The sequence below is a fragment of the Panicum virgatum genome, chromosome 5K (assembly GCF_016808335.1).
Source record: "Panicum virgatum strain AP13 chromosome 5K, P.virgatum_v5, whole genome shotgun sequence".
NCBI classification, from domain to species: Eukaryota; Viridiplantae; Streptophyta; class Magnoliopsida; order Poales; family Poaceae; genus Panicum; species Panicum virgatum.
This window is the reverse complement of record NC_053140.1, coordinates 35,891,090-35,917,576: the sequence shown is the minus strand read 5'-3', so window position 1 is coordinate 35,917,576 and position 26,487 is coordinate 35,891,090. Positions and strand designations below refer to the sequence as shown.

At 42.6% G+C, this 26,487-nt stretch overlaps 1 protein-coding gene across 1 annotated transcript; it reads left to right on the top strand.

Moving 5' to 3' along the window:
- The first annotated feature begins 4,705 nt into the window (after positions 1-4,705).
- On the top strand, positions 4,706-26,215 carry LOC120707176 (DENN domain and WD repeat-containing protein SCD1-like). The gene is made up of 31 exons (XM_039991997.1): positions 4,706-5,050; positions 5,759-5,852; positions 6,001-6,202; positions 6,280-6,421; positions 6,550-6,650; positions 6,919-6,982; positions 7,128-7,241; positions 7,996-8,216; positions 8,903-8,957; positions 9,055-9,144; positions 10,969-11,164; positions 11,844-11,961; positions 12,087-12,150; positions 12,244-12,288; positions 13,136-13,211; positions 13,287-13,360; positions 13,450-13,500; positions 14,235-14,392; positions 15,172-15,219; positions 15,489-15,546; positions 15,633-15,716; positions 15,799-16,030; positions 16,107-16,306; positions 22,620-22,684; positions 23,344-23,467; positions 23,564-23,745; positions 23,836-23,907; positions 23,983-24,143; positions 24,247-24,285; positions 25,086-25,294; positions 25,790-26,215. Exons 1-31 carry the CDS (start codon positions 4,868-4,870, stop codon positions 25,883-25,885), a joined length of 3,618 nt encoding a protein of 1,205 aa, XP_039847931.1. The 5' UTR covers positions 4,706-4,867; the 3' UTR covers positions 25,886-26,215.
- The last annotated feature ends 272 nt before the right edge of the window (positions 26,216-26,487 follow it).

Genomic DNA, 26,487 nt, shown 5'->3' with positions numbered 1-26,487 from the left:
AGGAAAAAATATTACATGCAGATGGTTGGAAGGAGAAATAAAGAAAAAGAAAGGGAAGAAATAGAAAAACGAGACGGCGGGACAAATTACAATAAAAAAGTGTAGGTAACAAAATTGAATACTAAAAAGAAAAGAAAAAAAACCAGCTATCCACTTTCAATGGTGTCAGTGAACTCCCATCAGACTACCCACATGGATGATGCGCTGCCTGAACTCCATGCGCATGTGTAAACGTGACGTGGGTCTATGGTCTGATCTATTAACTAACAGAACCTGATTCTGTTTACACTATAGGCCTGCGCTATTACTTTAGGCCGAGGAAGATGAAAATGTAACTCGCGCGATATATAGTCCCGACGTATTGGGTGGGCCTCTTTCTAGTTGTGAATTTGGTTAAATTCCCAGGGCGCTAGAGTTGGGCCGGAAGTTGACCCATCCAAACACTTAGTAGGCCTTTCAACAAATACAGCCGAGCAGGGGTGCGGTTCGCTGTCGCTGAAAGCGACAGCTCAGTTTTGTCGCCTGAAGGGTGGGCGCCGCCGCTTCGTTATTTGGGCTGAAATCGGCTCTCCAGGCCCAGATGGAATAGACTTCGTCACCAGCACAAAAACGACACTAGCACGAATCGTGGCTCTTCAGGCCCACTATTTCTAAATACTTGTGCTAGAAGTGCCAGAATCAGCGCATGAGTTCAATGCGGCCCAGACCACGCAAGGAAGATTATGGACCGACCATTACTTTATGATAGTATTAGTTTGTAGGGCAGCCGATGCATGCGCGCGGTATGCACAAATTAAACGAGTCTTAAACATTAGCTCAATAAACTGCGGTACAAAAAATAGAAAAAAAATATGAAGATAGATTGATGACATCACCCACATGCAAGGAGAGTTCATGCAAACAAACCTACAAATCTTAAATTTTGCTTCCAAATTAAATTCTGATTGCATCATTATCTTTCTTATGACAAGATTTTCAAAACAAGACCACACTTACCTATGCTTGCATGATATTTTAAAAATTATTTTTTAATACTAATTAATGAATTTTGGCTACTAGAAATAAATATTTAACAATACGAACAAATAATTATTTCGTGCGAACAAAAAGTTAAACATAACGAACAAATAGTAATTTACAACGAACAAAAATATTACACATCGCGAACATTTGATTACAATGAAAAACAAATATCGCGAACAAATCAGTCAACATCACAAAACAATTTAATCAACAAAGAGAAAAAATAATTTGGCGTTGCATAGTTATTTTTGTTCACACGTCTTTCTCTAATCATAAATACCACGTGTTCCTTAAATAAATTACTTTACATTTGCTCATAAGAAAAACTTTACAAACGAATATTTAGTATGAATATTTAGTCTATAGAGTATAGTGAATAATGGCACCCTGCACACATGTTCCTTAAATAATGGATTGTATAAGTCTATAGGACAAATAATAGATGTTGAATAGCATGAACAAATGTCTCCACATCTTAGAACAATTTTATCTACAAAACGAATAAATAATTGAGTTCTACAAACAAATTGATCTACAAATTGAACAAGAGGGATCTATATGCGAACAAATTCTTCTATGTATAGAAATACATCCACAGGTCGAACCAAATCAGCATTAAAAGTGAACAAGTTAGTTTAAAAAAAATAGTTGTAGTATAGGACCCATCAAATATAGATTTGTTAACATCGCAATATTCAAAAAATAAAATAAGAATGATGTCAATTATAAGTAAACTATCAAAGACAGAATATTTACATGAGTATTTGAAAAATAGAAGAAACGAAGGGACAAAACACATGAATAAACTGTATATATCGATAGTTAGATGGGAAAAGGAATATATAAATTGTAAGCATATAAAATAGGAAGGGGAAATAAAACTATCTAGAAAGACAAAATTATAAACATGAAAATAAGAAAATAAATATGAGTATAAAATAATAGAGAAGAAAATAGCTAGCAACCAATGCAAAAGGAATAGGAAAATGAAAAGAAAATAGATTGAAGATGAAATATATCACGAGTTGTGAAAGTAAGGAATTGCAAGCAGAAGAAAGAATGTACATGTGAAATAGAAAGGAAATGAAAGAAAGAAAAAGCAAATGAAGAAGAAAATGAATAGAAAAGGAAAATGAAGCGAAAGCTATGCTCAGCAATTTCAAACGGACGGACTGGTTGTATAGAAAAATAAAAACAAAGAAATAAATAAAATGGCACATTGGGTCTGGAATGACCGGTGGACGAAGCGCAGAGCAGACAAAATAAATGTTGGCGCTCGCGTGAGCCACTGTGGGTTCCCACCTGTTTGACGAGGCTGGAAATGTTAAATAAATTAGTTCTCTTCCACTATCTGAAAAATGTCACGTGTTGAGGTGGTAATGAACTCCGGTTTTAACACAGGTTCAAATTCAATCCACTGATGGGCCGACCTGTAACTCGTAGACTGAAGAAATATAAATGGGCCAATTTCGCCAACTATAAATGGGCCGGTTTCGCCAACTATAAATGAGTCAGTTTCACCAACTTCCACGCGCGCGACAAATGATTGATTTGTCGCGCGCGATATATAGCCTCGCGGGCTGAGCAGCCCGCCAGACCCTTCCGTTCCGGGCAGAAATTGCACCATGCGTCCACTCTGGTTGCCTGCTCCGATCCGACAGTTAAGCAGTCAGTTGACTCTGGCTCGTTTCGGGCGGTTGTTCTAATTGCTGAAAAAATGAAAAATGGCAAATATCAAAATTGTTTATCGGCAATGGCTCAATCATAACTTTTCGAATACCAAAATGCTTAAGGTGGAGCGTGTAGTGAGATTAGGATGGTTTGCTTGCATAATGAATAATTATGTGATATATCTGTGAGTTATACTTGTACCACGTTGAAGCCCCATCACAAGAAAATCTAAGATGGGATCAACCAGTAAGTCAGCAAAACCTCTATATTTACAATGGTAAATAGTATAAATTACAAGTTTTCAAATGGTTTAACTTTTTGCGGACACCCCAAAACATAGATGGCTCCGTATATTTAAGGGAGGCTATTACAAAGGTTGGCATCAAAAGCATTAAGGGAGGCTAGTCCACTGCAAATCTGCATTTCTTTTAAGCATGGAGAAGGAAATCGACAGTAGTTGGCACAATTGTTTATTTTATTTTGGTGTGAAATTAGTGATAATAATTAGTAATTGGTGTACACTGTTAGAAGATTTAGGCCTTGGGCCAAATAATAACGCTAATAAATCCTAAAGGCCCATTCATGTATGCATGATATGGTGGAAACTTTATTCCCATATTACTTGAGTAGGTGGAGAGAGACCAACTTATATAATTGAGTTGTGACACCATGGTTGAAACTATTGACGGGAGGAAAAGAAACAACACATGTGCGCCTGCCTTCATCGACTCAACAGTCTCTACATTGTCCATAGCCGGAGCGCTTCCCAGTAAGTTGTCTTTGCAAAACCCTATGGTGACTAGATCGGATCATCTGTTGATTCGAATGGCCTGTCTACTGCTATTTTGTGATCTGTCAGTACATGTATTTGAGATAGGAATGCCTACGTTTCATGCCATGCCTAGAATACATGTTTATGCAGTATTTATCTTATGCACTGGAATTAATTTATGAATCACTAAACTGCTGTTATTTTACATGGATTTTTGGATCAAGTGTCATCACCTACAATGAATGAAGAAATTAACAAAAGGAAACTACCAATAGGTGCTGAATATGCTTTCATACATCATGCAATCGTGCAATATGTCGTAACACCACTTGTTGTCGAGCCTAATAAAACATATTTACTGTATAGCTTCGATTTGAAAAAAACATCATCTAAAGGTGAAAATAACATTCAATACCCTATCGCATGCTTGCACGCGTTGTGATTCTTTGACATTTCTTTGCATATATATGGACCAGTCCTGAACAAAGCCTAGATTAGCATCAAACATCGAAGATATCCCTAGTAACTGCAGTTGATTCTTTCTTATGTAGCTATTTGATTATGAGGATAAGCTCCTTTGAAGCTGCCCAACATGGCTAAATTAAAGTGATGAATAATCAAGATACATGATGTCTTAGGATTCATGCTGGTTATATTTTTTTTTATTACAAAGTGTTTGATAATATATAGAACATATAAAGTTATTAAATTCGCAATTAACATTCATTTCAAAATATCTTAGTACTTTCAGTTGAAATGATTTTCATACAAGTTGTTAGTTGAAGTTTTACTATATACTACTATATTGATGTTGTAAAATATAAACACTATATGTGTTTTAATCCTTGGGGAAATTTTTGAGGTGCGAACAAAATCTTGATGCTATGAAGTCACAAGAGACAAGATAGAAAGTTATTACATTCACAATGTACAATCGTTTCAAAATGTGTAAGTACTTTTTGTTGAAATGCCATATTTCCATACAAGTTATTAGTTGAAGTTTTACTATATATACACTATATTGACCTTATAAAAAATTTAAACGCTACTATGTGCTTTCAATCCTTGGGGGTATTTTGAGCTGTGAAAAAAATGCTTGATTGCTAGGAAGTCAACGATCAGTCTCAAAACTGTCAAACACAAACAAAAAAGAGGAAAAATGAATTGCCTCCAAATCCTTAACGGGTCAAAGGAACCGACAACCACCCGACCCGTGGGGCCTCGTCGCCTTCCTCCCGCACCGCAACCACCATCTGGCCTCGTCCTCCGCCTGACCCGCCAGCGCCTCCTCCCTTTCGCTCGAGCGCGCACCGAGCCAACACTATAGAGAGAGGGAGGCGCCCACCGCCGCGCCGAGGATCCCTCCCGGGAGGCCGGTGATCGCCGGTTCCGGCGGCGGAGATGGGGTCGTCGTCGCGGATCTTCGAGTACTTCGTGGTGTGCGGGCTGGGCCCGGAGATCCGGGCGCTGGACGGCGCCAAGGGCTTCCACGGCGTCGAGGAGATGTACATGCCGGCCTTCCTCGACCAGTTCCCGCCCTCCAACCACGCTCTGTACCCTCCGCCGCCGCCGCAGCTCCCCACCGTGAGTCCGCAGATCCCGCCTCGCCTCCTCTCCCCTCGCCGCGTTGATTTGATCGAGCATTGGCCTTGTTGGGTGATTTCCGGCCGAATTCCCGGTAGAATGGGCCGAATCGGTGATCATTGAAAGACGTGTCGGCATTTGGTTAGGGGTGGCGTGTTGCTCATTTCGGCAAAAAAGTGAAAAATGATCGAAAGAAGCTGCTCTTGTGCAGCGGGCTTATTAGCATTGTACTATTTATGTATTATGGATTCACGGATACAGTGGCTGGAAAATGGCACTGGGCGATAACATGCACAGTGCAGAGGCAGAAAATTACAGAAAATGTGGCGAATTGATGATCAGCATGCTGCATGTCATTGCCTGCTGCTAAACGTCCTGCTCGCTGAACTCTCTATCCTGCTTCTTCCTGTGCTTGCCTGTTGGCCAGCCTGCTGGGCTCCTGCTGCAATTCTGCTGCTTGGTAGCTCAATCATCTAGCTACTAGTAGCTACTGTGTTGATTTGGTCAAGTTGGTACTATTAAATTTGAATTACACAGCTACAGTGTTGATTCAATCGACTCGATTTCTTGGGCTTGCAGTTCTGTCAATTTTGATCTAGGCTCACTGGCCTTATCTTTGTTTAAATCAAGAAACTACTCCTTTTTTTCTTTCTTTCCCTATGTTTTGTGAATATGAACCTATGTGACATTGACTGGTCATAAATGCAGTGTGTTTTGCCAGCCGGAGTAAGAATATATTCTTCAGGGCTGGACACAGACGATATCTCAACTTATCCACGCAGTTATCCTATAGTTTTGACAGGTACATGCAATTGCCATTCAAATTTATAGCTCTGGTTGAACAATGATATTTTGCAATTTTTTAGTATGCTTTTCAAGCCTTTTAATCAAACTCACTATTGCTTAATGTATACAGATCACCCTTTTAACTATGTTGTCATTTCTTGTAGAGGGAGATGGTTCAAAAATTTACGTCAGTTGTATTGCATTTCGGGATCCTATTTGTGAAGATATTATTGAAGCGTACCAAATTCCGGCAAACTCCTTTGCTGATAAATGCATATGCCTTGTGTCCCATTCTCCTAGTTTCCAAGTCCTTCGTGATGCCCTTGAGGAAATATTTGTTCTTTGTTTTTCTCCTGCAGGGTGTAGGTAAACTTCTGTATTCGTGGACTATATACATTTTCCAGTTTCAACTACCTCACAGTCCATATGCTTTATGCTTTCAGCAAGCCATTGTGGGACACAATATCTCATATGGTGTCACATGTGACATTACCAACACCAGGAAAGAATCGTGTCTTATTTTCCATTGAGAATTGCCTTCTTTCTGCAGAAGCTCCTCCAAAAGAATGGCTTCCCCACGCTGATGTATGGTTCCTGTTTCCATTTGTCCTATCCTATTCAAACCTTGTTTCCAGTATCATTGCTCAGTTAAATTAGAAACATTCATTTTATTTACTTCCAACTGGTTATATGAAGCTTTACTGTGACTGCAGATATCATTCCAGCCATTGGTGCAGTGCCTGGATGTTGATAAACTGATACTTCTCTTTACTGCTGTCCTGCTTGAAAGAAGGATATTGCTGCGATCAAATAAGTTCGTTCAGTCCTCACTTCTCACTTAGCAACTTTTGATCATTTTGCTTCCTCCTAACAATTCATGCTTTTCAGCCTACTCCAATTTGCTTGGGACTAAAATTCCTTGTTGTATCTGAACCTTATCTCTGCATGTCATAGCTTCATTAGTGAAGGAAATGTTTCATTGGAAATATTGCCTCGACATCAAAGAGTTTTTGACACATTCAGCACCATTAATAATGAAATTATTACGAGTCTGATAGACTTTTATTTGATTCATAATGCAGGTATACCCTATTGACTCTAGTTTCAGAAGCCATTTGCCATTTAATATACCCAATTAGGTGGCAGGTAGGTTGCACTCAAAATGCGTGGTTTTGTACTCCAACTTTTTCAGTGGGCTTGAAACATCCTTTGGAAAAGAATTGTTGTGCTTGAGAAAATCTGTTCGTGTTTATATCCAAAATTCCTATTGATGTTATGTTTTGTGCTGCAGCATGTCTATATTCCAATAATATTCTCAAGTGGGGTTGACTATATTGATGCTCCGACACCCTACATGATGGGACTTCATTCTGGTGTTGACACGTCTGCGGTGACTATGGATGGTGTAAGTTGTAATATTAAGATGAGATTTTCCGTTAGCCAAACTTTTGTTCTTGTTTCTTCTATCTTGGAGCGATACATCAGTTCTCATTTATTTGGTATAAAACATGAATTTCTTTCTTTTTAAAAGGTAGTTTTGGTGCCTTGATATTCACAACCGATGTTTGAATGAAACATCTTTGTTCTATTTGATTCACAACATAAAAGTCTGAGTTGTGTGCAATGTATCTTAAGAATCTTCAGAGTGAAGATGCTTGTTTGAACTTCCAACATATTTCAACATATTTGAACTTTTGAGGAATGTAAGTATGTGTAGTGTACCTTAAGAATCCTCCAGAGTGAAGATGCTTGTTTGAACTTATAACATATTTGAACTTTTGAAGAATATGTAAGCGTACTAATATCTGAATTTTGAGGACACTAGGTTTTCTTCTAGATTTGTTAATATTTTTTATGATAATAGTTCGCCTGCTTTTAATCAAGCATAAGTTCTATTGTTCAAAGTAATCTTAGGAAGAGAAGTACCCATTCAAAGTACTCTGAAGAGATGAAGTGTTTCTTTCTTTTTATTCTGTGCACACATGCTTTAAATAAAAGATTCTTTTGCTGCATATGTTTAGCACATCTTCTGGCCATAATTCTGCACTGTCCATGTCTTTCTCTTTTTGGTTTGCTGACCATTGAATACATTTCATGCTTTCTATATTGTATCACATTAACACATTTCAGTATTGTTGCGATAATGTATATGACTGCAGGTAGTGGTGGTAGATCTTGAGTACAACCGGATAACAACATCGGAAGAAATTCCTCCAATACCAGAAACTGAACATAGTTTTTTGCGTGGTGAGATATTAAAACTACTACAACCCAATGTCGTGGGTATTGATTTCATGAAAGTCAATCTTGGCAGTATGGGTGACTATTCTTTAAGATCTGGCACAAAATCTTGGGGCCAGGAGCATGATTTCCAACTTAGGTAATTTTCTTCTCCATCCTATACTTATGTGCTTTGTACAATTTCAAATTAGTATCATGTTTCAGCAAGAACTTACTAAGGGTAGGCCTAGTACCTTAGGTATGAATAGAGATAAATAAGTTTAATTGCATTTTAGTTCCTGCACCAGCATATGTACTTACATTCGATATTTGGATTATTTTCGTCTTGTGTGTCTATGATAACAGAATCTGTGGATACATAATATTTTGTCACAGGCAATTTTAGAAACACAAACCTTCTAAAATAAAGAAAAATATGTCCTTGCTGAATCAGCAAGGATCTTTGGAGTTCTTTGTGATCTCTCGCAATGCTTCAAGATGTTTCTCCACTCTCTTGGGAACTATTATTTTTAAATGTTGGTACATTGAAGTGATCTGAAATTTAGTTTTTGTAATATTTCCACTCCCTGCTTTTCAATGTTGCGAAAGAAGTTAAATAGTTTCAGCATATCATTCAATAGGACATGTGGGGCCGTTTCGCCTCGGTCTTCTTGCATGGTTAGTTTAGACACATTGACAAGAAGGGGGCTGGGGTCTGGTTGTAAATTGGCATGAATAGCTTGTCTCAACATACTATTCATGCACAGACTTGATCTTTTGGACTATGTTCTTCTCCATGGTTATCAGGTAAATGTATTTAGTAGTTGATCTTCTGTTTTGATGCAGGCTGATATTTTTGAGATTCTTTGCACAGATTTTGAGTGGTTACCGTAACTTCATTGTAAGCCATCATCTCTATTAAGTTCCGCATCAGCTATTTATATTGCCCGTAGTGGTAAACTGGTTTCAATTAAGATGTGCTGTTTTCCCCTTGTCAGGATACTACATCGACAACTGGTTTCAATTCTCAAGCATTTCTTAAAAAGCGTTCTCGAGCAACTAATCAGCCTGTCGAGTCCATGTCAATGGTATGCTTACAGCTCGTGCTTACTCTTTTTATTTTCTTTTGGTGTCTTCATATTGTCATAATTAATGTACATTTGAACCGTTTTAGAAAAGGTATAATGAAATGGTGAACCTGGGAAAATTTGTTTTGTTTCCTCATCAGATGTTGCTATTTTCTTGACGCGGTATTTTCTCCGTTCGTTTTTTATGTGATGTTCTAGAAGGTGGAGGTTTCCCATTTTCTTTTGATATTTTAGGATTTCAAGAAGAGAACTAGCTACATGCTCCTAAGGAGTGAAAGCGCGTTTGGATGAGAGCCCTCAGCGGCCAGGCCAAATATCGGTGGTTCACCATGGGCAAGCACACCATTTGGATGACAACCGAAATTTGGCTGGCCCTTGGTCCAATGCATGCATGTTGTTCATTTTTGCAGCCCCACTCCGCCCAATCCTGGGCGGCCGATTTCTGCACCAAAATTTGGCCGGGTCATGGTTTGGCAGGCGGACAGGAGCAACCAAATGTGCCCTGAGTACCTCAATTAGTATAAGTAATACATTTTCCAGCCTTCAGATTCTCTGTTCATCAGCATTAATGTCAATGAGAGTTGGTTTAGGTGACGAGAATATATGAGAGAGCATGAGACGTATTTAGGGGCATATGTTCATCTTGTTTTTTTCCTCAATAAGTGTACACAAGCGTACAATGTCAAATAGGAATAATGGGAGGACTATTTTGGTTTTCGAATTAGAGGTACATACTATTTTGTTCCTTGCATTTAAACATCTGCAAATTATTCAATATCTGTTCACTGGTGAATACTCAGAAGGCTTGATTTGGAGTTATCTTCAAAATCAGGACAAAAATAGTGCCCACATAAAGTATACAAAAAAAAAACTTGACCTGTGGGGGAAAGACCGCCCCCACGGCTTTTTCTAAGAGAACTCAGGACCTGAGGAGTGCTATTGAGGCCACCTAACCAATCCGGCTAGGCACCTGTAAGCACCCTGCATACAGTATAGACCATAGCATGGTGAATGGTCCTGATCCCAAAGACGAGGAACCAAATGAAAGGACTTCAAATCTAAGGTCTTAAATAATGAGCACATTTGCGTCATCTAAGGCTGTGTTCCAGTGTAATTCTTTATACACATGAACGTACAAAAATGGCCTCAAAAGATATTAAGAGCCCTATTACATTGAAGCTACTTGGTGTTTACTCTCTTCTATACACCGTGCATTTCCTGAACACGTTAATGTTGTGTAAGCTGTAATATAGTTCATTAACTTATGAAGATATCTGACCATGATTGATTTTGAGTTTGGTTCCTTCTTTGTTCTACAGCTGCACATCTGCAATGATTCTGCCATCTCTCGCATTTAGAAATTACTTTTCTTGTTTTGTTTATCATGCATCCTTTTCTTTGAGACCTTAAGATTTTTTTTTGAAAGAATAAGAGCTTAGGCTTGAACCTAGTTAATTAAATTATCCTGATCATATGTGAATACACATAGGCCTGGGAATTTCGCATTATTCTTATACATCAAGTTTGACCTATTCTTGGCAAACTGCCACCTCTTTTCAAAAAAAGTAATTATTGTATCCAAACAGTTTCGATTTTCAAGAGATGCGCTTTTGTGTGTTCAGGGCATCACTTTCCAAACAAACCACCTGCATTGATCACTTATTGCTACTGGTGTTCGAGAGGTAGCATATAATTATATAAATAATAAGAGGCAAACTATATAACGAATAAAGAGGCTTTAAACATTCGTTGTTCTGTGTGCTTGAAGCTTTGTCCAGGAATATGGTCCAAAGGGAGTACTTAAATATCATGTTTATTTGGCAGATTATGCAGTTTATAGAGACTCAGGGGTTCTTGGATTATCTGGAGAGATGCAATAGCGCAGAAGAAAATGCCAACAACCTTCTGGATAAGTTGCAGGATGCCACCGGCAGAGGACAAAACCCTCTAAGCATCTTTCCTTCTGAAGTTGCTGATCCTGAGATTATAACAATAGCTGACCCTAAGACTGATGGTTCAGGTACTTATTCATTTTTCTTCCTACGACCTACATTACTCTATCCAGTTTTACAGTAACACTTAGTTCTGTGTTCTAGTAGTTCAAGCCTATATTAGAATCAAAGGCACACTACTTAAACCACAGTGCATGATAACTCATATGTTTCCATTAAACACATCATGTTGTCTGCTCTCAGTAACATTTGACCTTAACTAACATTTACATGCACTCTGCTGTGTGTTCCTTGTCAACTAGGGTAATGCTAGCATCAAATGACCTAAGAAAAGGCCCATTTGAGTATCTTGATTATCATGCATGAATATAATTTGTTGGATCTATACATCATATTTGTAGGAAGGATAAAATGCGTGGGGTGTATTCCATTGAGCCTCAAGGGCGAATATATAGGGGTACAATACTTGGAGGGAAAGAAGCCCCCTACGTGATATTTCCTATACTACCAAATATACTCTAACAATACTGTAGGATTTTTTTTAGAACAAAACAGGTTTGTTTAGTGAAAGTAATGTAAGGTATTGAATTTATGTATCAACTAAAAGGATCCATGCATAGCTATTGTATCTAATTTTCTCATGCTGATGTCCATGTTTGATCTATAATGCCTGTGGATTGAGATTGATATAGTACTTAAGTTTGTGGTGTGTGTTGGAAAGATAATTAGCCATATATTCACATGCAGAACCAGGCAATAGACACTGCTATAAAAGGTTTCCAGCAAGTGCAAGAACAGAAGAACAAGAAGAAAAACGTAAGTCGATACTGGCAATAGCTAGTGGGGCTAGTAAGCAAGTACCAAGGTAAGAGGGCACACCTGAAATATTTCTTTGCTGTTATTCTTTTTCTCCAATGGCTAGAATATTATTACAATGTCAATGACATCCATTTTCGTTTCCCTCAAAAAAAAAATGACATCCATTTTCAGTTCACCTTCTATCCGAGTACATGGGGGTCCAAAGGCAGAAAGTCTGAGTCCAAGAGAGAGGGCGGTAAATCATCCTGCTAACTCAATCATCAGTTCTCAACATGCATGACAGTGTAACAATTTTTTTGTGCATATGTTCTTTTTTTTTGGTCAACAGGCTGAGAGAGAAAGGATGGTTCTTGATATTAAAGTAAAACTCCAGGTAAGTATTGCATTAATCGCAATTATCCCAACCCCAAAATGTTGACTTTCATGTGCTTCTTAGCATCACTATTGTCAGCATACTACAAAGCTATTGTGGATTCTGAAATTTATGTCCAAAGCTGCCCTATGTTCCCATTTTATTTTTTCTTGAAAGTATCTTATTAATATACGGCAACTAAAGTATCCTGGTATTAACATGAAACAAGGCTTGATACCATATGTAAGATGGAATCTTAATTGTATTGGTAACATTTAATTTGGAAGTCCAAAGTAGCCAAGTTATTATTAACGCATTGGAGTTAATTTAGAGATTTTGTAATGAGTTATTGGGGAAATCAATGAACCTAGATTCTGAAAGATTTGACTATTTGGTTGATTATTTTGAACTTTTATTTGAATTAAGAGTCTTTTATTGTTGAACTCTTAACAAACCAAAACCCAACCATGGGGCAACCTAGAGTAGCATAAGATGTTTAAATGACACTATTGACTATTGATATAACTGTGTTTTTTTGCAGTGGCATAAATTTAGTTCATAGTATTGTTGGGTTGTTTCTGATGCCCAAGCAATAAAAGCGCAATACATTCATTATAGGCTTATATAGCCTGCACTTTTAAAATGTTATTTTTTGCCGTTTTATTTTTCTGCATAATCTTTTCTGTAGGCTACCACAAACTCATCTGTTGAATATACAGTGCTGTTCTGATTATCTGCTCCTAGGGCAGACATAATTACTACTATTGTGTTATTGGTTGATGTGCAAAATGCAAATGATTTGATGACTATGCATGCACTATGCACATTATAAGCATGTCACTACTAAAAGTATGCATTTTATCTCCAGGGACTATGGCTTCGTCTTTTGAGACTTGGGGCAACTGAGGATCCTCTCTCATCTTTTGAATATGGCACAATCCTAGGTATGGTGAAGTTTCACTTTACTTCTATACCTCTCGTATCATCCATGTGATTTGTTTTCTAAATTCTTTTTGCAGCCTTGATTGAGTCTGATGCAGAAGGCATTGGGGGAAGTGGCTTTGTTGAATGCATCAGAGAGCATATTCATTCGGTAATCTGGATCTTTGGATCTTACAATTCATGAATCTATACGCTGCCAAATTCTAATCCACTTTATATCTTGCTTTACTATATTTGTAGGGCTGGCAATGCCGCTTGACTGATGAGCAGTTTATTGCTGTAAAAGAGTTGGTGAGTTCTCTAATTCCCTATTTGCAATTATCATATAATATATAGTTAAAAACAACAATATCATGATCATAATATGAATTGAATGGCTCCATTTATGTATCACAATATCCATACACTGCTTGAGTAGCAGTTAGTTAAAAATTCCAAAGTTTGAATCTTGAAATGTGTGCGGACCTTACAAAAAGAAACTAAAGTAATATTTTACAAGAAATTGAACCCGATAAAAGCTGGTTTACCAGTAAATCTCCACCTCTTGCATGCATTATATTTACATTATCTTGGAAAACCTGATGAGTATCACCAGCTGGCTTGTCAGTTTACTTATGTACCAGCCATCACAATTGTACTACATCCTACCAGTCAGGATCCAACAATACAACATGCCAATATCTTGAGCAGATATCACCACTAAGGATCATAGTTCAGTTCTGGACACCACCCGGAGTCAAATTACACCTTTTATTTTGAAATGCATTGAGTACCAGTATGTTTGTTTTGGTTAGTTGTATTCCACTTCTAAAACTTCTAGTTCCTTGTTTTAACATTTGCTAACCAATGCTGACATCTCATTATGATGCTAGGCCTTTCCTTATACGATTGTCTTTGCCATTTCCATTCTGCACTTGCTATTCTTAATGCACTAAACGTCTATTTTATATGGTTATGAAACTCATGTTTTATATGCTTGCAGAGCTAGCAATATGAAACCATCTATTTAATTTTTGTGCTTGCAGCTCAAGATGGCTATAACTCTCGCCAACTCCCGCAACGACCTGGCAACCATTAGAGACGCTCTTGAAGTTGCTGCTGAAATGTACAGGAAAGACCCAAACAATGTTCAAGACTACGTTCAGCGTCATCTCTTATCTTTGTCAGTATGGGAGGAGCTTCGGTATGTCATACTTAGTGCGAGATAGCCTGATCAATACTGTTTTGAACTCTAGCTTGATTCTCAAGTTCATTGTAAATCAATTGCTCATGCATTGATAGGCTTTTTGCTCCAATAATGCTGATCTTGCCATTTACCTTGGAACTTTTCAGCTCTAACTCTAAGAAAGTTTATACAAAAGATAATCTATAATCAATACCTTGGAACTGTCAGAGGACAATCATGTTTGTTGGTCACAGGACATGAAATCCTGTAACTATTTTCTTCTTTAATGAAATGATGTGCAGCTCTCTTGTGTATTCTAGAACAAAATCCTGTAATTGATCAAAATGCTTATGTTGACTATACTTATGTAATACTTGGTACTGCAAGTATTTGGTGAATAGCTGCTGTTTTCTTGATTGGTATGGTGCTGATCAGGTTTTCGAAACCTTAGTTACACCTTTCTCTGTGCCCTGTTGAAGCAACAAACTGGGCATCTGCATTCTGTTTCCCATGCCATTCTCCAGACTTGAAGACACACACATTAGCTTGTAATATTATCCATTTATAAACTGAAAGAAGTTGGGATAATGTATGGACAAAAACAACACTATTGTTAAAAGAGAATATAATGAAAAGAAGCTGCATCAATTCTTTTGACCTGTTGATTATATATGATTTTCTCTCTCCAAATGATCACACCAGTTTAGAAGTTTGTGACTGTCCTGCTCTTATGGACTTATTTTCAAGTCTTATCAATTTGGGTGTTCGATTATGATGTGACTCTGCTTCTCTTACAGCTTCTGGGATTTCTACTTTGAATATTTGATGGAAAATTGTTCCAACAAGTAAGTTGTGACTTCGTATTTCTGTGATATCTTCCTTAATTCCCTGTCTGGGACTGAAAGAATCATATGCCCTGTATAGATGCACAGCTTTGTGCAGGGAGACTGTAAATATACATTTTTTTTGCTTTCTCATCTATAATATTGCATTATCAACAGTACGGATTGATTATTTATTTGTATGGAGAAAAGTTCTAGTATAGTTGCAATGAAGAATTTCAGGAAGATTGCATGTGCTGTGTTATCTTATATTTATTTCTTCTGTTCTTCAGGTCAACAAACTACGTAACATTAGTTACTGCACAACTCATTGTCATGGCAACTCACATGGTACTTGATTACTTTCATCTTATGTTCTTTCCAAAAGAACTCAATTTTACTGCCCCTAACTTACTGTCTTGTACTAAATAATGAAGGCTGGATTGGGATTACCTGACATCGATTCTTGGAATATGATTGAGAAAATAGCTGAGAGAAATAACTTGGGTTATAAGCAGCTTGTAAGTCAAACGTAACTTTCACCATTTGGAATTTGTTGCTTTAAACACTCGTTTTCTTACATTTCCTTTAAACTTTCCTCAGATCAAACTTAGAGCATTGCTCACACATCTGCAACAACTCCGCATTGGCTATTGGGGGGTTGCTACAGGGAAAAGCCAGCCACTTCAATCATATGGCATGGCTTCACCTCTTGCGATTGATGTGTCTGATGAAAGCCAACAACCTGCTGAAGCATCTGGGTTGGGCCGAAGTTGGGTGCATAGTATGTTCAGCAGAGACAGAAGTTTAAGAGCGAGCTCATTCAACCGAGCAAGTAAGTTTACAGCTACTACCATCTGAGGACATTAATACAATATATCTTATAATATAGTCTTGCTGTATACTGTCAGATGATACAAATGCTGTTGCTACTACGGGCAAAACTGACATATCTGCTGCACAAAAGAAAACTCAAACAAACATGAGGACCCTTAGAGGACATACATGTGCTATAACTGCTCTTCATTGTGTAACAAGAAAGGAGGTCTGGGATCTTGTTGGTGATCGTGAAGATGCTGGCTTTTTCATCAGTGGAAGCACAGATTGCACGGTTAGCTTGAAGCTTACACTGTTATACTGTTCCTTGCATGATTACTTTTTGCGATACTTGCTCAAGCATCACAGTTCACTTTGTTATCAGGCATAACAGCATCTTTCAGGCCAATATGTCGGTGTATATGTGAGCCCATGTATAAAGGCCCATCTAGAGGTCCATGTATAGGAACTATATATCCCACCCTTCTAGCGTTTGGAGGAATACAAGTCATTATTCTCTCCTATATGGTATCAACTAGCCTTCTCTCTCTCCTCTAGCTGCCGGCGCCGGCGCCGCCGGCACCATGGCGGGCTGGCCGCCGGCGCCGCTCCTCCCTCCCCTCTCCTCCTTCCCTCCCCTCTCTTCCTTTCCCGGCCGCTCCTCTGCTCCTGCCGCACCGTGCAGGGCGCCGCCGCCCCCTCTGCTCCAGGGTGCCGTTTCTGCTTCAAGGCAAGGGCGCACCGCCGGCCCTCCCGTGGCCACCCCGTGTAGGGCGCCGCCGCCCCCTCTGCTCCAGGGCAAGGGCGCGCCACCGGCCCTCCCCTTTCTCCCTGCTCCCGGAGCGCCGGCCGCGCGGGCCCAGGGCTGGCCGGCCCGATCCGCCGGGCCCACACCCGACAACACCGCCGCGGGGGCCCCTGACGCCGCCCGATCCGGCGCATGGGCAGGAGCCGCCGCCGCCGCCCTTGTCGCCGCCCAGGGCGGGCAGGGCGCGAGCGTGCTGCCCCAAGGCGCTGCCGCCGCCCTTGCTGCCGCCCAGGGCGGGCAGGCCGCGGGTGTGCTGCCCCAGGGCGCCGCCGCCGGATCCGCCTTCCCCGGCGCCCCTGGCGCCGCCGCCGCCGCCCGGGCCGGCCAGGCCGCCACCGCTGCCGCCCACGGCGCCACGCCCACGCCGCCCGTGGCCGCGCCCGCGGCGCCTTTGCCCTTGCCTGCGGTGCCTCTGCCCGCGATGGCCGCGCCGGCCGCGCCGCCCCTGCCTGCGCCCGCGACGGCTGCGCTGGCCACGGCGCCCTTGCCCGCGCCCGCGTGGCCTGAGTTCGGTATGCCCCACGCGGACGCGCCATTCGCCGTCGCCGCTTTTCGCGGGCAGCAGCTCGCCACCAATGCTGCTACGACCGACGCGGCTCTCGCCGCGGCCCTCCTCGCAGCCAAGTCCGAGGCTACGGCAGCTCAGAAGCGGGTCCGCGCGGCTGCCCTCGCTTGGGAGCATGAGCGCTCCGCGGCCGACGCTCTCACTCGTCGGGTCGCCGCGGAGAAGCATTACTTCCTTGCCCCGCCCATCCCCTTCCCCGAGCACGGCGCTCCGTCCTCCCACCAGGCTCCGCCCTCTGGATCTGGATCCCGGATCGACCCACCCGACCCCTTGCTTGGTGCTCCTCTCACCGGCCAGACCGGGGGTGGAGGAGGCTGCAGGCATCGTCGACCGGGGGGGGGGGGGGACGTGGTGGTGGTGGAGCGGGCACTACTCCGGCTCTGGGTGGTACTGGTGGAGGCTGTCGGGGCACTCCGGCCCCAACTCCGGCTCCCACTCCTGCTGCTGGCCCTGGAGGTATGCTCTGGCCATCCTTCATCGGCCCATGGTCAGGACGCATCCCGATGTGGCCGTTTCAGGGTCGGGGGGGGGGGGGGGCTCGTCCTCAGCCCCAGCCGGCGGCCATGTTCACCGGTGCTGCTCCCCTGTTCGCACCGTTCTGGATCCCACCCGCTCAGCCCAGCCAGCAGCCGATCTGGCCTGGGGGGTGGGACCAGGCCGCACTGGCGCAGTCCTTCAGCACCATGGGGCGGACGACGCCGGTCAGCACCGAGTGGATCACCGACTCGGGTGCCTCCTTCCACACCACCTCAGATGCCGGTATCCTCTCTTCGGTCCGACCCCCACACCCCTCTTGTCCTTCTTCCATCATGGTTGGTGATGAGTCTTGTCTTCCTGTCACCGCCGTGGGTTCTGCTCCTGGTTCTTTTCGTCTTTCCAATGTCCTTGTTGCTCCTCAGATGGTTCATAACATTCTTTCCATTCGTCAGTTTACAACTGATAATTCTTGCTCCATCGAATTTGACTTTCCTGGCCTTGCTGTAAAGGATTCGGCCTCCCAGCGTCCGCTCCTCCGGTGTGACAGCATGGGGCCCCTTTACACCCTTCGCCTTCCGTCTTTCGCTGCACCACTTTCTCCTTCTCCTCCGTCTGCCGCTTTTGCCGCGACGCCGTCTTCCACCACCTGGCACCACCGTCTTGGTCACCCTGGCCGCGACGTTCTGGCTCAGCTTAGTCGTAGTACCGATGTTCCGTATACTAGGGCTCCTGCTGAGCACCTCTGCCATGCGTGCCAGCTTGGTCGTCATGTTCGACTTTCTTTTTCTTCTTCGCATGTGACGCATGCCTTTGATCTTGTTCACTGTGACCTGTGGACCTCTCCTGTTCTCAGCCTCTCTGGCTACAAATACTATCAGGTGGTGGTCAATGATTTCTCACACTACTCTTGGACTTTTCCTTTGCGCGCCAAGTCTGAGACCTTCCCCACTTCTTTGCTTGGGTGTCCACTCAGTTCGGCCTCACCATTAAGGCCGTCCAGTGCGATAACGGGTGTGAGTTCGATAACTCCACCTCCTGTTCCTTCCTCTCTCGGGGTGTTCAGCTGCGTATGTCTTGTCCATATACCTCTCCTCAGAACGGCAAGGCTGAGCGGATGATTCGCACGACGAATGACGTCGTGCACACCCTTCTGATCCAGGCCTCTCTGCCCCCGTGCTTCTGGGCTGAGAGCCTCCACACCGCCACCTACTTGTTTAATCGTCTTCCGTCCACTGCTTCTCCTGCTCCCACTCCACACCACGCTCTTTTCGGTACCCCTCCTCGCTACGACCACCTTCGGGTGTGCGTGTTACCCTAACACCTCCGCCACCGCTTCTCACAAGCTGGCGCCCCGCTCGGCTCGTTGTGTGTTCCTTGGGTACTCCCCTGACCACAAGGGGTACCGATGCTTTGACCTCACCTCTCGCCGCGTCCTGATCTCCCGACACGTCGTCTTTGACGAGTCGGATTTCCCGTACTCCACCTCCTCCACACATTCACCTGACCCCGAGTTGGATTCACTGTTTTCGACTGACCCGGTGGTTCAGCCACCGTTACCTGTCTGTCCTTTCCCTGCAGGTTTTCCCGGTACACCGGCACCGTATCCGGTGATCCCTGTTGCGCCAAGCGCGGCCCCGGTGCCCGCGGTCGCGCCACGCGCGGCCCCGGTGCCCGCGGTCGCGCCACGCGCGGCCTCTGGACCTCCGGTCGTGCCGCGTGCGGACCCGGTGTCTCCTGCTGCGCCTCGCGCGGCCCCGGTGCCTTCCCCTGCACCTGTGCGGTACGCTCAGCCGGTGCAGGTGTACCGGCGTCGTTCGGCGCCGACACCGGTGCCGCCGCGGTACGCTCAGCCGGTGCAGGTGTACCGGCGTCGTTCGGTGTCGACACCGGCGCCGCCTTCGGCTCCGTAGGCTCTTGCGACGCCTACACCAGAGCCGTCGCCTCCGCCACCTCCTCCGGCTCCCTCTCGAGCCGAGCCGGCGGTGTACCACCCGCCAGTCATCCATCGGGATCCTCGGCATATCCATCCCATGGTGACTCGGCGGATGGCGTCTCAGGCCGCGACTCTCTCCGCCACCGAGGGAGAGCCGCGGGTCTCTCCGGTACCCTCCTCTGTCCGCGACACCCTGGCGGATCCTCACTGGCGTCGCGCGATGGAAGAGGAGTACACAGCTATCCTTGCCAACCAGACGTGGGACCTCGTGCCGCATCCGTCTGGTTGCAATGTGGTGACTGGCAAGTGGATCTGGACGCATAAGCGTCGGACTGATGGCACACTGGAGCACTACAAGGCTCGCTGGGTTCTCCGGGGTTTCAACCAGTGGCCTGGTGTGGACTATGATGAGACCTTCAGTCCAGTGGTGAAGCCTGCTACTGTGCGCACGGTCCTCTCGCTCGTGGCCTGTGCACCAGTTGGATGTGAAGAATGCCTTTCTCCATGGCACTCTGTCAGAGACAGTCTACTGCAGTCAGCTAGCGGGTTTTGTGGACTCGAGTCGTCCGGATATGGTCTGCCGGCTCAACAAGTCCCTCTATGGTCTGAAGCAGGCTCCTCGGGTTTGGTACTCTCGGTTCGCCACGTTCTTGCTGACTTTGGGATTCTCCGAGGCCAAGGCTGACACTTCTCTGTTCATCTACCGCTGTGGGGATGAGACTGACTACCTGCTGCTCTACGTTGATGATATTGTGCTCACCGCCTCCAGTCAGCAACTGCTTGAGCGCATTATCTCCTCTCTGCAGCAGGAGTTTGCTATGAAGGATCTTGGTCAGCTCTACCACTTCTCGGGCGTTACAGTTGAGACTCGCCCGTCTGGCCTGTTCCTTCACCAGCGGCAGTATGCACTCGATATTCTGGAGCGGGCCGGGATGACTGATTGCAAGCTATGCACCACTCCTGTCGATACTCAGGCGAAGCTGTCTGCTGTTCAGGGTGATCCCGTGGCTGATCCTACTGCCTCACCTTCACCCGGCCGGATCACACCTATGCCGTTCAGCAGGTTTGTCTTCACATGCATGATCCCCGGGAGTCTCACCTTGCTGCATTGAAGTGTCTCCTCCGCTACGTCCGTGGCACTGTTGGCTTCGGCTTGGTTCTTCACCGCTCTCCCACCTCTGAGCTGGTGGTCTACACCGACTGGGCTGGCTCTCCGGACACTCGCCGCTCCACTTCCAGCTACGCTGTCTTCCTGGGCGGCAACTTTGTCTCTTGGTCGTCCAAGCGGCAGCCGGTTGTCTCCTGCTCCAGTGCTGAGGCGGAGTACCGGACTGTCGCTAACGGCGTGGCGGAGGCGTCCTGGCTCCGACAGCTCTTGGCGGAGCTCCACAGCCCGCTCGTCAAGAGCACGCTCGTCTACTGCGACAACGTCAGTGCCGTGTACCTCTCCACCAACCCCGTTCAGCATCAGCGGACGAAGCACGTGGAGATTGACTTGCACTTCGTGCGCGACAGGGTCGCCGTCGGCGATGTTCGGGTACTCCATGTCCCGACCACCTTCCAGTTTGCCGACATTTTCACCAAAGGACTGCCCTCCTCTATCTTCTCGGAGTTTCGCTCCAGCCTCAACGTAGCAGGTGGCTAGTTGTGGCTGTGGGGGGGTATTTGCCCTTTGTACTTTCTTCTTGTCCAGTCTTGAACACCGCTGCGACGGTAGTTCAGACTGCGGGGGGGTGTTGGCTTTCTTGTTGTCCAGTCTTGAACACTGCTGCGCCGGTAGTTCAGACTGCGGGGGGGTGTCGGTGTATATGTGAGCCCATGTATAGAGGCCCATATATAGTAACTATATATCCCACCCTTCTAGGGTTTGGAGGAATACAAGCCATTATTCTCTCCTACACAATATACTTATATGCTAATAATATTTCTATTCTTCAATTATGCCAACATCAAACAGGAAAACTTTGTGAGAGATGGTAGATGCATTAACACTAAAATAAGAATTGATATGCAAATTGGGTCCAATCGCACTAATCGTGTCACATTCAATGGCAGATATGGGTTTTCTTTGTGTTGAGAAAGGCTAGCATCTCTCCACATGAAAGAATTCAATGTTCTTGAGAAAAGATGGCATTACCTCACACTAAGTGTTTGCTTCATTTTCAAAAACACAATTCTAAGTTTCTAACATTTCACATATGAATAAAGCAACAAATGTGAAAGATTAAACTACTTTCTTGAATGGCTTGATAACAGTAAATACACCAGCTCCAACATGCATATCATAGATGCATGAGCTACCAATAAATACATGTCGACCAACTCCATAAATGTTGTAGTAAATTAATGGTGTTATAATTTTGGTTGAAATGTACAGTCTTAGATGCCAAGACCACAACATAGGTTGAATTGTTAAAGAGAGAGTTTAAGAAGCCACCACAAATTTGTAGAATGGCATGTCTAAGAAACAACATTTGAATGCTATAAGGACAACTTGTTTGGAGGTTGTTAATAATTCTTGTCAGCCAAAAATTACTGTGGAATTTGCATACCACTTGTTAATTGCCTTCATTTTAACGCTATCAAAAGCTACATTTATCATTCATTGTTCGTGTGCACTTTACTAAGAATTTGCTGGTAATTGTATTTATTCCAATATATATATTTATCTGTCTTTGATTTAATAGTGTTGCTATATGGTTAATTGACCATGTTCCAACCATTCCTCGGTATTGGAGCTAATAGTTATGCTAAATTACTACAACATATCTTTATCTGTCTTTGATGTGGACATGAACATTTAGATTATTTTGTACATTTCACAGGTAAAAATTTGGGATCCAAGTTTGCGTGGTTCTGAACTTCGAGCAACACTTAAAGGGCATACGAGGTAGAAGCCATCATCAAAATTATTAGATTTAATGGTTAACTGCACAAAATACTAAATTCCCACTTTGATCCAATTGCAGTTTAACGTCTTATAAGCTAGCTATAATTTTTCACAACCAAGACATAGCATGGATTTAAAAGAATTATTGAATGATCTCTTTTTATACTGGTTTAAGGATGTTACATAATTGCAATTATCTTGAGCTGACTTATAAATTGATGCAACTTGAACTGCATCTTTTAGAGGCACATTTTCAAGAAATGTGATTTAATGGGGGTTATCTTTAATGTGACACAACTTCGAAAACATTGATTTTTTATTGGTGACATTGTCCCTGTCAAGTATTAACAATGGTTGTTTAAAAGTCTAAAATAATGTTCATATGATCCAAGGGATATACAATGGTTGATGTTATGAATCATAGAGTAAGGCTATCCATTTGATGAACCATCTTTAATTATAAAGTGTTGGCAATGTTTTCTGTGGTTGTTGGTTGATACACTGTATGGTGGTTCTGGGAATTAATTGAATTGAGGTAGATCTTCAAGGGATTTGCCTTTTCTTGTTGCTCTTGTACCATTCTTTAGATAAATTGTAGATTGTCCTTTTCATTCACTTTGTTTGCTGAATTTATCTGTCAATTTCTTCAATATGCGCAGGGCAATTCGAACAATCAGTTCAGATCGTGGTAAAATAGTTTCTGGAGCTGATGATCAGTCTGTGATTGTCTGGGATAAGCAGACTTTTAAGCTTTTAGAAGAGCTTAAGGGCCATGAGGCACCGGTGAGGATCTTACAAAATAGCTGTAGATTCATTTTAATGTTTTCATTGCCCCACTTTAGTAACTATGAAGCATGAATGTGTTCAATATGGATATAGGTTAGTTCAGTCAGGATGCTCTCAGGAGAACGTGTCCTTACTGCATCCCATGATGGTACTGTGAAGATGTGGGATGTCCGGACTGATACTTGTGTTGCTACTGTGGGTCGTTGTCAAAGTGCTGTTCTCTGTATGGAATATGATGATTCCACTGGAATTTTGGCAGCTGCTGGAAGAGATGTGTATGTACCCTAACAGGATTTTGGATACTTAATTTTTTTAAAAAAAATTATGAGGGGCTGCATTTATTCTGAAAATTTTATTCCAACCAGAATGGCGCATGTCTGGGATATTCGTTCCAGTAAGCAGATGTTCAAGCTTCAAGGGCATACAAAGTGGATAAGGTAATTTCTACGTTGAATTTTGAACCCTCGTTTACGGGCACATGTGATTCTGACATAAAGTCTTGTTGGCTAAAGATCAATGAGAATGAACGGAGAAACCATAATAACGGGGAGTGATGATTGGACTGCTAGAGTGTGGTCACTTAACCGGGGAACATGCGATGCAGTGTTAGCATGCCATGCTGGTCCCATACTCTGCGTTGAATACTCACCTTCAGATAAAGGAATTATCACTGGTATGTGACTATGCTCGTTTTAAGAATAGGGCAGACTGAAATGTGGCTATATATATCCAAATAATCTGCGCCTCATATGATTCTGATTCTTAACTTATTCCAGGTTCGTCTGATGGGCTCATACGATTTTGGGAAAATGAAGGTGAAGTCTTAGTGATTGTAAAACTAATTCCATTCTACCGAATCTATGCTTTTGTTCCTATTTTTGGGGAACTAGCGCGTGCGCATGCTTTGCTAAGGGATGTTTGAATGATGTCTATCAACACCTCAAGATTATTTATAAATTCAAAAGGGTGCAATCTAAATGTGTCTTTCAGTGAAAAGTGCCTTCCATGAAAACATGCATAAAATTTGCAGTAGGGTGCTATAGTAAAGAGTACCTCTCAGTTTTTTTTTCTGTAACTCTTTGGGGCTCTTTTCCCCTTTATTCTTCTTAATATATTGATACGCAGCTCTCCTGCGTGTTCGAGAAAAAAAATCTGTTAATATTCTAATTTAATCGATCCAGCGGTTGTCATTTAGAGATGACATGTCATAATATGGATTCTGCATTAGAAGTCAATTTCAAAGGGGGGTTTGTGGTTTTGTACCATATATCCACTCATGATAAAATGCTATTTATCTTGGCTTACCAATAATCACTTATGTACGGATGGATACAAGGTTATCTAGATTTACCTAGCAGGGTAGGATTTGTAGAAACTTCTAAAAATGTTTGGAGAAATATTAGTTTACCAGATAATAAAAACTGTTAGGTAGGGAAATTTCTCAAACCCAAAAATGTTTATCCCTAGCTGTGACTACTACCATTCAATCTTTGCAGTATTCAATCCTATGACTTGAGAGGGTTTCCTCTTTTATAACTTTCATTTGTTGAATGGCCACCTTATTCATTTTCTTCCATTTTCTTTTACAACTAAATGATTTCGTTCTCTTTTGTAGGAGGAATAAAATGTGTAAAGAATCTGACACTTCACACAGCATCCGTTCTGTCCATTAGTGCCGGTGATCACTGGCTAGGAATTGGCGCTGCTGATAATTCTATGTCTCTCTTCCATCGGCCCCAAGAAAGATTTGGTGGTTTCTCAAATGCAGGACCAAAAGCTGCAGGATGGCAGCTTTACAGGACTCCCCAGAAAACTGCTGCTGTGGTACGTGTCTCATCTAAACTTCCACACATTGCTTTGTTTAGCGCATTCCTTTTGAATATGTTTTCCAGTATTGACCTGCCTAGTTCTGTGTAGACTCAGGCCATATATATCAATGACCCATTAGAAGATCCTACACATTATAATTATATACAGCAAGTAAAACTGCATTCCTTTGGAAAGAATGTCCTATATTTGAGTTGATTACCGCTAGCGATGATCTTTTAATGTTCATTACTATTTTACTGAATCAATTTAAGGGTATGATACATTTAAGCTAATTGTACAATGTTTATGTAACTTACTAATCTAAGCATGTTTATAGGTAAGATTAAGATCTGTGGTGTTTTGCTATACTTGTACATGAACTTGTTTGTAGGAGATCACTGATCATGGCTAGTTAAGGCTCATGTTAACTCATCATGGATAATTGTTCTTGTGTTCAGAGCAGCTGTATTTTTCCTTCTTTCTGGGTATTCTAAATGTCCCTTGTTGCAGGTGAGGTGTATAGCATCAGACCTAGATAGGAAAAGAATATGCAGTGGTGGTCGCAATGGACTTCTTCGGCTTTGGGATGCGACCACAAGTATCTAGTACTCATACTAGGATTTATATGTTCATGTAAAAAGAAGGCAATTGCCTGTGATGTTGTACGGCATTATCTTCTTGTACTTTTCACCCCTTTTAGCTAGGAATTTCTATGCTCTTGAGGATAAGAACGGGACTGAATTTGTTCCGTTCTTTTTCTTGTTTCAAAAACTGTCCCATTTTGTACATGATTGATGTATCTTGTAAAGTTTTGTTTACTACATTTTTGGGTTCGGGTTGCCCTATACGGCGATGATTTTGTAAGAACTATGAGAAACTCGGGCAGTTTTGGGCTACTAGTCTAGTACATCCCTTTCATGTGTGCACATTTCTCCATATGAACTTGGGAGCTTTGTTTTCTATGTACAATTACTCCACTAAGGCACAGACTCGTGCCAATTGTCGAGACTGGGAGAGGCCATAGAATTTAGGAACATTAGAATTTCATCATTAACTACAAAGAATTTTGTATTTTAGAAAAATTTATAGAATAAAAGCCTTTACGCTCTTATTAATATTATTTACCAGTCCTAAAGTCATTTATATGGGAATTTTGGATAATATTAGATAAGATAAGTAGAGGTTGTAAGTCCTATTGCAAGAATAGT

What these genes read in the sequence shown, in the direction of transcription:
- LOC120707176 (XM_039991997.1), top strand. Translation starts at nt 4,868, where the DNA reads ATGGGGTCGTCGTCGCGGATCTTCGAGTACTTCGTGGTGTGCGGGCTG. An exon ending in TCAGAGAGCATATTCATTCG is followed by an intron (nt 13,361 to 13,449) that starts GTAATCTGGATC and finishes CTATATTTGTAG; the next exon opens with GGCTGGCAATGCCGCTTGAC. An exon ending in GGGCATACAAAGTGGATAAG is followed by an intron (nt 23,908 to 23,982) that starts GTAATTTCTACG and finishes TGTTGGCTAAAG; the next exon opens with ATCAATGAGAATGAACGGAG.